Source organism: Protopterus annectens, chromosome 1.part0 (assembly GCF_019279795.1).
Source record: "Protopterus annectens isolate FY-2018-M chromosome 1.part0, PAN1.0, whole genome shotgun sequence".
Taxonomy (NCBI): domain Eukaryota; kingdom Metazoa; phylum Chordata; order Ceratodontiformes; family Protopteridae; genus Protopterus; species Protopterus annectens.
The window spans coordinates 1,226,035,707-1,226,052,346 of NC_056725.1; the positions used below are offsets into that span (position 1 = coordinate 1,226,035,707).

The 16,640-nt window shown below is 41.7% G+C and overlaps 1 protein-coding gene across 1 annotated transcript in view; it reads left to right on the forward strand.

The window, feature by feature from the left end:
* Positions 1 to 16,640, forward strand: part of WDR35 (WD repeat domain 35) — a 2,872,164-nt gene that overhangs the window by 1,387,348 nt on the left and 1,468,176 nt on the right. Inside the window, exon 16 of the mRNA XM_044065775.1 lies at positions 7,361 to 7,470. Coding sequence (XP_043921710.1) covers positions 7,361 to 7,470 — 110 coding nt within the window. The remainder of the gene's footprint in view (positions 1 to 7,360; positions 7,471 to 16,640) is intronic.

Sequence of the window (16,640 nt, forward strand, 5' to 3'; positions counted from 1 at the left end):
CACTGCCCTTCTACTGCTTATAGAGGCAGCTCCTAAATGCTATATCCCATGCATGAGTCCCCTCAAATTAACTGTGGTATGATCCCATTTATTCTCATTAGGGGTAATATATGATTATTGACCATGTGATGGATAAGCCCAATCTCTAACCAAGGGGATCGGTTAAATCAAGCACAAAAAGGGAAATTGACAAGGCTTAATATGACCCACAACAGCAGTTAGACTGATAATTACCTATGAACCTATAACAGATGAAAATATGTATTCTTACTGATTATTATATTGAAAGTTTGCGGTTCAAATCCAGCAGTCAGAAAGTATAGTTTTTGACATTTGGAGTCATATCATTGAATATTACAAGCAACTCTTAAAGATTCACTTGTAAGTATTCTTAAGCACAACTGTACTTGTCTTTTTAAAGTTGTGTGTGTGTGTGTGTGTGTGTGTGTGTGTGCGTGCATTAGAAAACAAGAACAGGAATTTTAAGTTGTAAAGCATTTGTTAGGAGTTCAAGATCCAGCTCTTACAAGGAATGTAACTGCAAGTGAGTAGTAGTGCCATTTTGCTACTTAGCCTGCATCATGGATGTATAAGCTTCCTATAATCATGTTACATTTCAGTTAATTAAATGATGGTGTTATGCAGCTGTACTGTCTTGTATGTACTACAGGCAGAAAATAGTGGTAAGGAAAGTGGTATAAGTAAATTCTTGCTCGTCCCCTCCTCTTACTGTGCCACCTGAAAATTTCAGTGCATTACATTACATTGACAGTAGCAAACCTGCCCTCTTCTATCAACTAAATTGTGTGACTGTTTTGGTCAGCCATGATGTTAGGTATAGTTGTAAAGCCCTGATTAGGACAAACACAGTCAACCCAGGCTCAATTAGTGGCTTTGGGATCTGAAAACCCAGTGAAAGAAGGATGTGCATACTTATCCTTGGGGGGAGGACACACACACACACACAAACACACACACACACACACACACACACACACACACACACACACACACACACACACACGAGCCTGTCATATTGGAATTCTGTTGGAGGGCTAGAAACGTGCAAGGAGAGGATAGGCAGAGGACATTGGCTGAGCTGCTGCTGCTGTGGATATGGAGTAAAATGGTGCACATCCCCATAGCATGTCTGATCATAGGACTTAGCTGTGCATGTGGGAAGTGTAATGGAAAGTTAGGGCTTAAAGGCCCCCCCCCCAAGGCAGTAACTTGACACTGCACTGGGATGGCTCAATCTCCTCACCAGCCCTAAACATGAGTATGTCTACGAGTGTTAATGAGAGCCCAATGGACAAGTAGAGGTGCCACTGGCAGCTGATGGTCAGCTGCAGGGAAGCAATGCAATGCAAACAGCAAATCTAGAGGTTGAGCTGGTGACCCCTTTACCCCTCAGCATTAAATATAATATGTCAAAGAAAAAGCATTTTAATTATTTTATTTATTTATTATTATTTTATTTACATTTGTTTACTGGGAAATTCCGGCTGGACACAGGTCCTTTTTCAGCGGAGGCCCGGGGAGAAAAGCTCCACAGAAAGACATGGTAGATGGGAAAACAATAACAATAAAGGTATGTATACAGTAGAGGTGATCATGACATGGAGAAATACAGGAGCAAATTAGGTACAATTGAGTAGTAAGCTCTAAATTACAAACATTGAGAAATAAGAAGTAAAACACAGTGATACAAATTATCTAAACAGTAACTAGATAACAATAATAAAAGACTAAATGATAACTAAATCCTGGAAGGATTAACAAGCAGTGAGTAATCTTTAGTTCAGTTTTATAGTGATAGAGGGGATACTCTATCTAAATCAGGGAAAGGAGGGGTTATTAGATGGGGTTTGGACAAGGACAAAGCCAGTGAGAACTTAGGTGAGATTTTTAAGTGCAGTCTTAAAAAGACTGCAGGAAGGAAGGGTAGTTATGGTAGTGGGAAGGTTGCTCCAAAGCTTGGATATAGCACAGGAAAAATAGTGCTTCACCTGTTGAGTTTTTGGCTGTGGTAACCTGGAGTAGATTTTTGTTGCAGGAGCGTAGTGGTCTGGAAGAGTGGTAGGGTTGGAGAATTGTATGGAGTGATGGGATTTGGAGAGGGTTGTTTACTAGTTTATGAGCAAAGGTGAATTGAGTTTGGTGTAGGAGTTGTGGGAGTTCAAGCCAGTCAAGGTCTCTAAGGGAGACACAGTATTGGCTGCAGTAAGAGGCACCAGTGGCAAATTTTGCGATTTTATTGTAGCAGGCTTCGAGTTTGTGTAGGTCTGACTGTCTAAGATTTGTAAGTATAGGTGATGCGTAGAGTAGGGTGGAGATTAGTTTGGAATTGGCTATAGAGATTCTTGCTGGTTTGGTGAGGTATTGGTGGTTTCTATGTAAGGCACCCAGTTTTTTGTGAACTTTTTTATTGTTAGTGATATGTGGGTGTCAAATTTGAGATTGTTGTAAATCTGTACACCAAGTAGTTTTGTGTGAACTGTTGGTGAAATTGAGGTATTATCCTTGGCTTGAATAGTGAAGTGTGGGTTGTTTGGGGTTGGTTTGGAGGATTGGAAGATGAGGAGTTTGGTTTTATTTGGATTGAGGAGAAGCTGGGAATTAGATAGCCAGCTTTCAACTGAAGAGAAAGATTCTTGGGTGATCTGTTGGAGTTCTGTTAGAGTTCGAGCAGAGTAGATGAGGGTGGAATCATCTGCATACTGTATGAGGGAGGCATGTTTGGTGGCAGTGTGCAGATTATTGGTAAAAAGGGAGAAAAGTAGGGGGGCCAATGATGGAGCCTTGGGGAACCCCGAGAGTAACAGGGAGATGAGTGGATAGATTGTTATCCCAGATGACTGATTGCTGGCGGCCTTGTAGATAGCTGTGAAGCCAGTTTATGGCTGGTGTGGAGAAAGAGAGGTCAGCTAGAGCAGAGAATAGTAGATTGTGTGAGGAGAGGAGGCCATTGTTTTGTGATGGAGGATAGTGTTGGTGAAGTCGAGGAGAGTTGTTGTGCTGTGGTGTGGTCTGAAACCATGCTTGGTATTGGAGAGGAGGTTATTGTTAAGGAGGAATTTGGAGACCTGTGATTTGATGCATTTTTCGAGTATCTTGGAGAGAGGGGAGCAGATGGCAATGGGGCGGTAGTTGGAGAGGTCAGTGGAGGGGCCACCTTTGTGGAGGGGAATGATGTGTGATATTTTCCATAGTGTGGGTACATAGGATTCAGATATGGAGCGGTTGATTAATATGGAAATAGGATAAGCAAGGACATCAGCTGCTATCTTTAGGTATTCAGCGGGCAGGTAGTCGGCTGCTAGTTTTGCGGGTTTTAGTTTTGTCAGCAGTCTTTTCATGTAGGAGGTGGGTACTGAGGAAAGAAAGAAGGTAAGGAGGGGTGATTTTGGGTTGGGTGAGGGGGGAATTAGTGTAGGGAAGTGTTTTTTGTTAGGGATAGAACGGATTCTGTGAAGTGTATATTGAAGGAATCAGCAATGCTGCTGGTGGAGAGAGGGGTGGTTGTTAGGGGGGTGCTTACTTTTCCTGGGCAGAGTTTAGAGTGAATTGTAGACCGGAATTGCTTGGGGTTGTTTTGGGGTGAGTTTAGGGATGTCAGATAGAAAAGGGCTTTGTCTGCTTTTACTTGCTTTTTGACGTTGTTATGTAGTTCAAGGAAGAGTTGCCTATCTGAGGGGTTTTTGGTTGTGCGCCAGCATTCCCATGTTTTATCCCTGGTTTTCATAAGACCCCTGGTGTTTTTTTTGTAGCCAGGGGGAGCTCTTAGTTCTGATTCTGGTGTTTCTCAAGGGGGCATGGGAGTTGAGCATGTTGAGTAAGGTACTGTTAAAGAAATGAACTGCTTTGTCTAGGTTGAGGTACTTTAGAGGTGACCAGTTTACGTTCTGGAGGGAGGAGGTGAAGGAGTTGGTGTTAAATTAGCTTTGTTGCGAATAAGTCTGTGGGTAATGGGTTTGCAATCATTAATGTGATTTTTTAGTAGGAAGGTTGGAGAATGGTCACTGAGGGAGTCAGATAAACAGCCTGCTAAGTTGGTGTGAGGGGCTTTGTTAACTAAGACCCAGTCTAGAATGGTGTGGTTATTGAGGTTTTTATTGATCCTAGTGGGGGTTTGTATTAGCTGAGAGAAACCATGGAGATTTAGGTGGAGGGCTGGGTGGTTGCTGTTGCAGGATAGCCAATTGATGTTAAAGTCCTGGAGGATGATAGTTTCTTGGGATAGGGAGAGATCAGCCCGGTCTAGTAGGTTTTCAAGGGGAGGTATATTTTGGCCGGGTGGGAAATAGCACCCTAAAATGTTGATTGATTTTTTAGGGTTTAATTTGAGGGTGGTGTAAAGTATTTCTTCCTTTTCAAACTGGGGAGCTGATTTGGTGAGAATTTGGATATTGAGGTGGTGTTTGTACAACAGTGTCACACCTCCTCCTTTTCTGGATAGTCTGTCCTTATGGAGGATGTTGTATCCAGGTAGGAGTATTTCTTCACTTTTGATGTGAGGTTTGAGCCACGATTCGGTTAAGATAAGGATGTCAGGGGAGAAGAGGCTTATGTAGGCATGGAGGTCTTGGATTTTATTACAAATGCTTCTGCTGTTAAGAGACATAATGAGGAGGTCATTTGGGTATTTGTTGCTTGTGATATGGGTGATGGGGGAGTTGGTTGGAAGGGGGTTTGTGGAGATGTTGGTGTTTGTGGGGCCAGGGTTGGGGTTTAATTTGTTTTAAATTAAACAAACATTATTTATTTCATCAATCTTTTTTATAGAAATCAAAAAAATATGTTTTGCATACCTGTAAATTTCTTTTTTCCCCCTCTACAACCATCCACTACAGCTTAGTTAAAATAGAGGGAACTAAGGTGACACTATCCCCCATACAGACTGCAAACTACAGTTTCTATTTGTATTCCGTGTAAGAGCCTAGTGAACTTCTGTTTTCAGCTTTATATTTGGAATAGCTGTATTTTTAGTAGATGGTGGATGATTAAGAATTGTATTTAGAGTACCTGCAGCAGCTGAATAGTAGTTTTCTAGGTTGCTCAGTCACTGAGCAGAGTTCAGATAAAAAAAGAGAAATATGAATGCAAACAAATAACAAGAGAGCTGTACATAGAAAAGTATTTATTTCCATATATAATACACGTACACACCCATATAATAAACATATATATATATATATATATATATATGGGTCTACTACTAATTACCGACACGACGATTCCCCGACAGAAAACTCACCGACGCCAGATGACCGACAGGTAAGTGTACCGACAGGGTGATTTGCCGACAGCGGAAAGACCGACAAGGGAATGTGCGATCGCAACGCGGTAAGTGTGCGATGGTGACGGAGTTAGGAGCGGTCAGGTAAGTGCTCGAGATTGTGGGATGTCTGGTTAGGCTGTGGGAAAGGTGAGTGTGTGTTCGTGTCGGAGGTATGGTTCGGGTAAGGTAAGTGTGTGCTAGTGATGGACTGTAGTTTAGGGACGGGTTAAGTGAGTTAGGGTTAGGGTGCAGGTAGGTGATGTGTGCGTTAGTGTCGGAGCTTGGGCTAGGGGTGGGTTAAGTGAGTTAGGGTTAGGGTGCAGGTAGGTGAAGTGTGCGTTAGTGTCGGAGCTTGGGCTAGGGGTGGGTTAAGTGAGTTAGGGTTAGGGTGCAGGTAGGTGAAGTGTGCGTTAGTGTCGGAGCTTGGGCTAGGGATGGGTTAAGTGAGTTAGGGTTAGGGTGCAGGTAGGTGATGTGTGCGTTAGTGTCGGAGCTTGGGCTAGGGGTGGGTTAAGTGAGTTAGGGTTAGGGTGCAGGTAGGTGAAGTGTGCGATAGTGTCGGACCTTAGGGTTAGGGTTTGGGTCAGGGCTAGTGTGTATGCTATGTAGTGTCGCGTGTTGTTTACGTTCCGTGTGTCGGTGTAATGGTGTTCGGTGTTTTGCGTTGTCGGGTTTGTGTGTTGTCGGTCATCTGGCGTCGGTGAGTTTTCTGTCGGGGAATCGTCGTGTCGGTAATTAGTAGTAGACCCATATATATATATATATGTATGTATATATGGTTCCCCTTCATAATATCGAATAATTAATGCTCGAAATTCAGTAACTCGAAATTATAAAGTCAAACCACCAGAAATCCCGAAACCCACAAGCACGAAAACAAAAAAACCCCAAACATACAGAACACATACACCACACAACACGCACACCATAAAACCCACATAACATAAACTATAAGCCCTATAGTACATGTACGCAGGGGGGCAAGCCCCCCTGCACCCCCCACACCCCCCTACTTATATATGCTAACTCCGAGATCGCACTAATACAGAAAAAAAAAGAAACACCCCACAGACATTATAAACTGCCTCACACACAAACACATACATAGACACATCCAACACTCACACTCATACTCCCACCTCCCTACCCTAACCCATATGCACAACTTGCAAAAAACACACACTCGCTTACCTTCACTTCTGTAAAACATCCCAACTCACATACTTCCCGTCCTGTAGCTGACATGCATAAGCATGAATTTGAGATATTTGAATTCACGCTTATGAAGCTTCTGCATTTTTGACTTTACAGTCTCGAGTTACTGAATTTCGAGCATTCAGTAATTAGGGATTGTGAAGGGGAACCATATATATATATATATATATATCCACACACACACACACACACACACACATATATCTATCTACATATATGTGTGTGTATGTATATGTGTGTGTGTGTGTGTGTGTGTGTGTGTGTGTGTGTATGTATATATATATATATATATATATATATATATATATATATATATATATATATGTATAGCTAGATATGTGTGTGTGTGTATAGATGGATCTACTTTTCTTCATCGAAATTACATTATTTTGAAAAAGAAAATTATGACTCCACTTCCGCGAAAGTGCACTTCAGCAAAAGTGCACTTTCACGAATAAATAAACAAAATAAACATTAAAAACACAGTTTTACAGGGGGGCAAGCCCCCCTACACACTCCATGTGGGGGGCTGCACTCCCACACCCCTGCTACTTAAATATAGTAACTCTGAGATCACACTACAGTGGGGAAAAGGATATATTTCCTTATCCCCACTGTACTGTGCTTCGGTGAATCGGCATTTGCAAAAGTGCACTTTCGCAGAAGTGGGGTCATACTTTTCTTTTTTGAAGTAATGTCATTTTGATGAAGAAAAGTAGACCTGTATAGATATATACATATTTATATTTACACACACATATATACACACACACACACACACACACACACACACACACGCATAGATCTATCCTTGATTACTTTTGTTGAATATACAGATTTATTCATGATATTTCTTTCTTCCAGGGTCGTGAATCTGGTACCATTCAGAAGTACAGTCTTCCTAATGTTGGATTGATCCAAAAATATGCTGTAAATTGTCGTGCATATCAGTTGTCTCTTAACTGTAATTCCAGGTAATAATATTATATTATTTAATTTGACTATAACTGGATATAGTCATTTGCTTAGACACATTTGTTTTTATCTAAATGCAAGATTCGGTTAGGGGCCATGCTTTACACATTCTGTATCTTGTGTATCTTGGCACTTACTCTTCACTGTTTGAATGTGTGTGTGTGTGTGTGTGTGTGTGTGTGTGTGTGTGTGTGTGTGTGTGTGTGTGTGTCTCTATATGCCTGTTTGGACATGTATAGACACACACACACACACACACACACACACACACACACACACACACACGCACATATTGATGTAACATAAGCAATGTGTGTGTATGTGTGTAATAGAGCATGCTTCTTATACCCTGAAATTAGGAAAAAGAAAGGCCTTATTGTAGCAACTTTCATATGAATATACCTATAATAAACTCGTTATACTAAGGTTTATATGTAAGAAACCTGTTATTAGTGAGGGCTGCACTGCTGGACAGATGGTAGCTAGCACAGAAGTGCACTGGAAGCCTACCTGCAGGTTCTAAAGCTGTAAGCACAGTCTGTGCTTCCATGCAAACAGCAAAAAATGTGGAAGAGCAAAGTGTATAAAGGTTTTAAAGCTGACTGTTGACTGTATAGTGAACTTCACTTCTGGTTGCTGCTTGTGTGGCAGTTTGAAGTGTGTGAAAGCTTTCATAGCCAGCAGCCACTTTTGTTTGTACTTTTTTCATTTTTTTAACTTCTAATACATCAGAGAGGCTAAAACTCCCCTTGTATTACAAAGAGTTATGATTAAGTTGCCAATTGTAACCATTTGTTAATCTTTTCACAAAATGGATTCAAGAAATTTAGCCCTCAGTCAAAAGTTGACTTTTTTAAATGTATTTCTCATATGCAGCAAGAGCTTGAGTATGATCCATAAACCAGTCATAAATAGGAGTTTGTACCAGAAGACAGTAACATTCTGCTTTCTGGCATCATGCAGTATTCAGTTGTTAACACTAATATGAAGTAGTTCCATACAAAAGTTGTAATGTTTTCAAGTGAAACACCAAGGCACTGTCCTTTTGCATGTTTCCTTTCTCTGTCTACTTATCTGTGAGCACTTATTTTTGAAGGATATTGTAGTATTTTGTCAATAACTCCATCAAAACAATTTCAAAAGAGCAGGTGCACAGAAACAGAAAAAATAATCAGGTTTATTCATCCCATTAAAAACTTTCAAGCACATATTGCCTACACATTCTAATTATAACCTGAATATGCGTAAAGTTATGGCTGTCTGTTTGATAGCACCTTGGATTGATTTTAAAGTGTGCATATAAGTGAATAGCTGATAAGACGAGTTCTAGTTGTTAACCCAGATTACCCAGGTTTGAGTAGTGCCTTGAGCACTGGAACAGTGGCAACAGATAGGATGGAAGTGACCAGCCCATACTAACTTTCCCTCCTTGGAGAGGGGGACGTGACGTCCCCACTGTACTATTTATCTCAACTAGAGGGTACTGCAGATAGCAGTTATTGGGTGACTGAGGCACGTTGCATGTAAGCCAGGAGGTAGTATGGGGTGGATGAAAGTCCAGTTGAGCAGTAGCACTAATGTGGCTTGTCACTTACTGTGTGGGTGGGATTAAGTGGAGAAATCAAGGACTCTCAGTTCTCCTATGGAATTAATAGGAAGATAGCCTCTCACCTCTGTCAAGAACATATAAGCCAGAGAGCTTTCACACTGACTGATAAAAGAATGGGGTGGCTATTGCTGTAGTAGGAGAAATACTCATCTCTCCTGTTAGGAGAAAAGACCATATTACTACAGAGGCTGTTAAAATGTGGCCTGAAGGTGCACTCCTACAGCTAGAGGATTGCTTTGAAAGAATTAACTGGGACATTTTCGAGGCTCAGGATCTGGAAGTGTACACATCAACGGTACTCTGCTACATAAAAACCTGTGTTGACAATGTCACTGTCAGCAAGTACATTCATGTGTACCCTAATCATAAGCTCTGGATGATGAAGGAGGTCAGATTTGTTCTCAAGCACCGCATTATAGCCTTCATGTCTGGCAACAGAATCCTTTATAGTATGGCTAGAGCCAATTTAAAGGAAGCCATCGGAGAGGCTAAAGCAGCCTATAAAAGCAAGAGAGGATCACTTCACCAACAAGAAACCACGGCGACTAAGACAAGGTATTCAGCACATTACTAATCATAAAACCAATAACTGTACATATGCTGATGTGGATGCCTCGATGGCAGAAGAACTTAATTATTTCTTTGCCTATTCTGAGGTGGAAACAGCAAAGACAGTCACGCCTAGGCACCAGCCAATAGACCACAGCAATCTCATGTCATCTACATCAACCTCCTACAACCATACTTTCACAGTACAAGAGCATGATGTAAGCCATGTGCTCAAAGCAGTTAATCCAAGAAAGGCTGCTGGCCCTGATGGAGTGACGGGATAGGTGCTGAAAGAATGTGCGGACCAGCTTTGTGGGGCCTTTACAAAGATCTTCAACCTGTCTCTGTCTAAGTCTACTATTCCATCTTGTCTGAAGTATATTACAATTATTCCACTGCCATAGAAACCTGTCATCAATGACTACTGTCCAGTGGCACTTCCAATCGTTATGAAGTGTTTTGAACTGGTCCTGCGGTACATCAAGGACAAGACTACCAGTCATCTCTGATACAAACTGGTATGCTTACAGAGCAAATTGATCTGTGGAAGATGCCATCTACACTGCTTTGCACACTTTGCCATCTTGAACAGCATAGGAGCTATGTGAGGATGCTCTTTGTAGACTTTACTTCATCTTTTAATACAGTTATCCTGGATAAACTGGTCACTAAGCTTGCTGGTCTAGGACTTTCACAACCTGCCTGCCATTGGATTAAAGACTTTTTGACTAACTGTCCTCAGATGGTTAGACTAGGCCCGTACCTCTCCTCTACTTTCATGCAAAACACTGGCATCTCAAAAGGCTATGTGCTGAGCCCTCTTCTGTATACTTTTTATACTCACGACTGTGTCCCCTCTCATTCTACTAATACCATCATTAAGTTTGCAGACAACACAGCAGTGATTGGACTTATTTCAGGAGGAGATGAGACAGCATGTAGAGATGAAGTTCAAAGACTGACAGCAACGTGTACCGAGAACAACCTTGGTCTGAACTTTGCCAAAACAAAAGAACTCGTAATTGACTTCTGGAGGCACAATGCAGATCACAACCCAATATACATCAATGGTGACTGTGTGGAAAGGGTTCCTGTTTTCAGGTTTCTCAGTATACATGTGGCAGAAGATCTCTCTTGGTGCATATATACCACACAGATGGTCAAGAAGGCACAGTACAGACTCCATTTCTTGAGGATCCTCAGGAAAAACAAATTGCAGAAGAGGCTCCTGGTGTTCTTTTTTTACTGCTCTTTTATTGAAAGTGACTTGACATACTGCATTTCTACATAGTATGCCAACAGATTGGCGGCAGACAGGAAGACCCTTTAGAAGATCATGTATTCTGCTCAGGAAATTATTGGCTGCACACTGCTCTCTTTGGAGGAACTCTTCAGCTCTTGCTGCCTTAGCAGGGCAGCCAACATCTTGAAAGACCCTTCCCACCTTGGACATCATCTGTTTGAGCTGCTGCCTTCTGGCAGATGGTTCAGGTTCATTCCATCGCAGACAGACTTAAGAACAGTTTTTATCCCAGAGCCATACAAAAACTGAATAATGCTAAATACTCACACAGTGATTTTGACCAGCATAGACAATAGTCAGTCTGATGTTGTCAATCTTCACGTAATCCTTAACTGTGGGCTCGGTTCCGTGCCTTAGAAATGACTCTGCTGTTATTCCAACTCACGCCTTCTAAAAGTCTAAAGTTAAGCTCTACCAATAATGCTCCTCATCAAATCTCCTCAGATCTCGTTTGCCACTTTGTGGTGCGAGACGAGTTCTCGCCTATCTTTGGAGCATTAGCTGGTTATTTATAACTGTAAGCTAGTTTTTTCCCTTATTTTCTGTATTCTTTCTGTCTATACTACCCTCACTCCTTTATACAATTTCTAGGGTGTGAGTGTGTGTGTTTTCTCTTGTTTTTACCTTTAGATAGTTCTTCTTAATTATCATCATTGGTACTTTCTCCCCTTTACCTTCAGGTAACTCTTTTTACCATTGCTGGTATTTACTTTCTCTTCCCTTTTCTTTCTACCTACTTACTTATATAAATAAATAAATAAAAAAGCCCATTTTTCCATTGTTTTCCTAGTACGACAGCGCATGTGTGTGTGTGTGTGTGTGGGGGTGGGGGGTATTTTGTGGCCTTAGTTTTTAGTTATGGCCGACAAACCCTCCAGAAGCACCTTTGGTTTCAAGAGATGCCAAAAATGTGAAAGAAAGATGCCTAATTTGGATGAGCACACTCTGTGTGTGTATTGCGTCGGTGTGGTCCATCTACAAGAAGACTGTGCAATCTGTCACACTTTTCACTCTAGAACCATAATAGATTGCAGAAATAAACTTATCCTAAAAGTTTTTTTAAAACTTGACTCTGAAGAGGCCTTATCTGGAGCAAAAACTGTGCCAGTTCTTCTTCTTCCTCCTCTTCCAAACTGAAAAAAAGTGAAATCAGTCAGTTCCAGCACGCTTCTCGGAACTGATTTCTAAAATGGCCAAGTCCCCACGGTGCCGACAGCCTCCTTGGCAATGGTGGCCAAGATATTCAGTCCTTGATGCCATCTGCACTGACCTCTTCAGAATAAATGCCCTCAGTACCAGTACCGATGCAGGCAACATCAGTACCAACATCCTTAAAACATACTCTCCTTTTGGTACCAACCGAGCACTCAGAACTGAAGAACACTTCGATTAAAATTTTACCTCGTACATCATACCCCCCTCAATAGATCCCTTTCTGGACTGTGCCCCCAGTCCTTTTGTGAAGAGATGGCCAACAAGATCTCCATCGTCCTCCTTTGTTTGTTGCAGCAAGAGTTTGTCTGAATTTGATATTATGAGACTGGCGAACCAGCTCCTTATGGCAAGGGGCTTGCCTCCTTCCATGGTTCCTAGCATTGATTGCTCTAGAACCTTATCTTCTTCCACACCTCTACCTATTCCTCCTTCGGCTCCAGCTGAGATTTCAGAGCCCTTGGTAATAATCTTCCTGGCTCTGACTGTTTCGGTGCTGGTCAGAGCTCCTTCTCCAACATGGATAGCTACCCAGAGTTCTTCCAGTTTGTTGGAACTGGAGACCTCCTGGGATCGGGGCTTAGTTGCCGGTTCCTGGAGGGGGCAGGGTTCGACTTTGATACTTTTGGAGCCCTCCATAACCATCGGTGCTTCAGCATATGTAAGCTCAACCCTGGCTTCAGAGGCAGCCGCCTTGGTGTGGGGTGGGACCACGGTTCCGAAGGAGTCTATTTCGGTTACGGGCTCCCATCCCTCTATAGGGGCGGGATGGGCCTGCCTTCCAGGCCATGGAGAGAGCTTTGTCCATTGTGAACAAACAGTCTATGCCTTCCCTGTCGAACCTCCAGTCTCTTCCGTGGGACAGAGGGCACAAAAGTCTCAGGATCAAACCACATCGGTTATTTCACCTTCGGATACCTCTGAGGAACACCCCACCAAAGAAGTACCTTTGAAGAGAAAATGCAAGAGGAAGTACTTAGACTCCCCTGAAGAGTCCTTCACAGAAGATACTGATTTCAGTGAGTGGAAAGGTTCCCCTAAGTAACCCCCTGAAGATGTTTCCTTTGGGGATATCCTAGAGATCCTAAAACAGAGGGGTGGCTGGACTTCCCTCCAGCCTTCCTGGGAGGAATCGGTATACCTAGAGGCTTTTCGTGCCCAGCCCTCTACCTCTTAGATCTCTCTACCCACTGACAATCTCATTAAGTTGATCACTCAGCAGGCATGGAAGATGTCAGACTCTATCGAGCCGATCCTAAGGAGACCTGACCGTATCCTGTCTGCCCTTCAGGATCAGCAACACTGGACCAAAGGAATTCCTGTGCATGCTATGGTGGTAACAGCAGCTACTAAGAAGGAACTTGCTGAGGAAAGTCCAACTATCCATCCTCCTAATAAAGAGTCTAGGGCAACTGATAGATTTGGGAAGCATGTATACACTTCATTGACTTTGACTCTCGAGTCCTTGAATTACATGGCATATTTTACAAGACTTCAAAGAGAGATTATTAAAGAGCTAGTAGGAGCAGTAGTTCAAGGAGTCTGAGACAAAGTGGCTTCTCAGTTTCCCACCCTAGAATCTATTTCCGACTCGTCAATGAAGCTAATTGCACATGCTGCTGAAGGAACGACTAGAGCTGCAGGGTCAGGCATAGCCGTCAGAAGACCCGCCTGGATGCGATTATGTGATTTCATGGAGCCATTTAAGTCTTCTTTCGTCAACGCTACATTTGACAGAATGTCTCTATTTGTCTATTTGGTCCCAAAGTTAAAGAGCCTCTGGCCAGAAGTGAGAAAGATGGGAAGACTCTATCTGCTGTGTGCATATGCTTTTCTACTCCTCAATGGCCTTATTCCAGGAACCAGAGAAGTGGAAGGCTATGGTTCAAGACGTCACAAGGGCCTTTCCAGGACTCACATGACAATGACTTCCTCCGGGGCAGAGGGAAGAGTAATAATGGAAGACGCCACACAAGAGGCAGGGGTGGACTGCAGAATCAGGGTTCCAGGGATTCTTTCCCTGGTAACTCCTATCAGTGCTCCTGAAAGGAGGCCTGATTGCCCAGTGGGGGGTGATTATCCCTGCACCAGTCTGCCTGGCTAAGGAAAGCAATGGACAGTCGGGTGCAGAAGATTATAAGCAGAGGTTACAATATCCCTTTTTCAGGAAAAACAAAACGACAAAAAAGAATCTCAGACATTCCACCCAGTCACAGGGATGCAGCAGTCTTAGAAATTCAAAAACTGCTCAACAAGAGTCATCCAAACAGTCCCACCAGACAAGAAAAGATCTGGGATTTACTCAAGATTCTTTTTAGTGCCAAAAAACAGGGGACTGGAGACCAATTCTGGAACTCAGTCATTTGAACAAATCAGTTCAGCAAACCAAATTCTGAATGGTCTTGGTTCAGCCTATACTACCTTTCTTGGAAAAAGACAATTGTATGTGCTTAATAGATCTTCATGATGTGTATTACCATATAAAAATAGACAAGCGGTGCAGAAAGTTTCTGCGCTTCCGGCTAGGAGTCAAGTCATTATTACTTCAGGGCACTGCCCTTTGGTCTCACCACAGCCCCCAGGGTGTTCACCAAGTGCATGGCAGTGGTAGCAGCTCATCTCAGACTGCCAGGATTCCGAGTGTTTCCATTATCTAGACGACTGGCTCCTTACCGTTCCCACCAGGCGTCAACTTGTAAAGGCACAAGATTATACTCTTTTCCTTTCTTACAGCTTAAGAATCACTATAAACCATGAAAAATCCCATTTAGAACCATCCCAACAGCTGGAGTTCATTGGAGTTATGCTCAACAGGGGTTGGGAGGGTGGCCTAATGGTTAAGGTGTTTGCCTTACAAACGCAAGGTGCAGGGTTTGAGTCTCACAAGGAATAATTGGCTAGGCCTAAAATGGCTCGCAAGGGCAGTTAGGTTAGTACTAACCTATGAACGAGTCTATAAACTCATATGACATATACCCAACTGCAATAACTTAGTTGTTTTTACTGTATTGTATTGTATTATTTTATTTATTTATGTTCATTGTATGTGAATGCATCTTTGGATTGCTAAAAATTTTGTTGCACTTGTGCAATGACAATAAAGGAATCTTATCTTCATGCTACTTCTGTAAAGTACACAGGGCACTGACACCATTGCCATATGTCATGTGCTCTAATTTTATCTTCTCACAGTTTTACAGTTCCAGATCCTTTATTCATACCAGATTTTCATATTCGCAGTGGCTCATGCTGTTCTATCATTTTTCATTTCCATCAGATTTTTTTTTAAAGAAGCTGAATACATTTTCCAAATATTTTAGTAAGGTCAGTTGTCTTTTTGTTTAACCTATTAACAGCTGAGCATTTTCAGAAAGTCTCTACCCAGAATGGTGGCTGCTTTGGGTTGTTTTTGATCCTTGTATATAAATGGGTGTGTCTCCAAAATGGTTCATCATTTATTAATGGCGTTTTTTGGGAATGTGACTGGCATAATACCTATGAAACATCTGTAGATTAGTCTTCTACCCTCAAAAGTAAAGGAGCAGCTGCATTTTGAATTTTAATAAAAAAAGTTTAATGTAATTTTTTATACCTCAACATATGCAAAGAATAAACATATCACTTTTATACATAAACACATAATAATTTTACGTCTGAAATCATATTACCATTGTATTTTTTGTAATTTTGGTAATATTTATTTGGTTTACTCTAAAGAGAACTAAGGGCTAGTTTATGGAGACTGTAACAGTGAAAATAACCAAGGATCCTATAGATATTAGAAATAGTTTGGAACTTTTATGAAAATTTATATAAAGCAGAAAAATGTGGAAATCAAAAAAATGTACAAATGGAAATATTTATGGAAGAATCAAGTATGTCAAGGTTAAAAGTAGATGAGGCTCAATTACCAGCAGCCTAGGATAGGAGGAGATGAGATAAAAAATGGAGATGTATAACCAATCTGTAGGCAAGCCGTTAGGAATGGATAGTATTCCTGTGGAAGTTTGGAGGCTATGAGTGGAAAAAGTGATAACGATCTGGAAGGTTTTGTTTAACAGAATTTTAAAAGGAGGAGAAGCACCAACATCCTGGAAGAAAGCAGTGGTGGCTGTAATACCTAAAGATGGTAAAGATCCATGAGATCCAGCTAAATATAGGCTCATTTTGATTTTAAACCATGATTATAAAGTGCTTATGTCTATAATGTCTAAAAGAATGGCAAAGGTGAAGCCAAAATTGATAGATGTGGATCATTGTGAATTTGTGGAGGGGAGGCAAACATTTGATAATATTAATAGAGCGATGATGATCCAGACTGAAACAGAATGTAAGTTGTTAGTGGGTCTTGATGCAGAGAAAGCATTCAGCAGAGTAAACTGGGATTTTGCAAGTAGGGCATTAGACATATTTTTATTCCCTGACAAAATAATAAGGTTATTTAGGAAGATATGTGAGAGATCAGAAGTGAAAATTAAATTGGGGGGGTACTCACT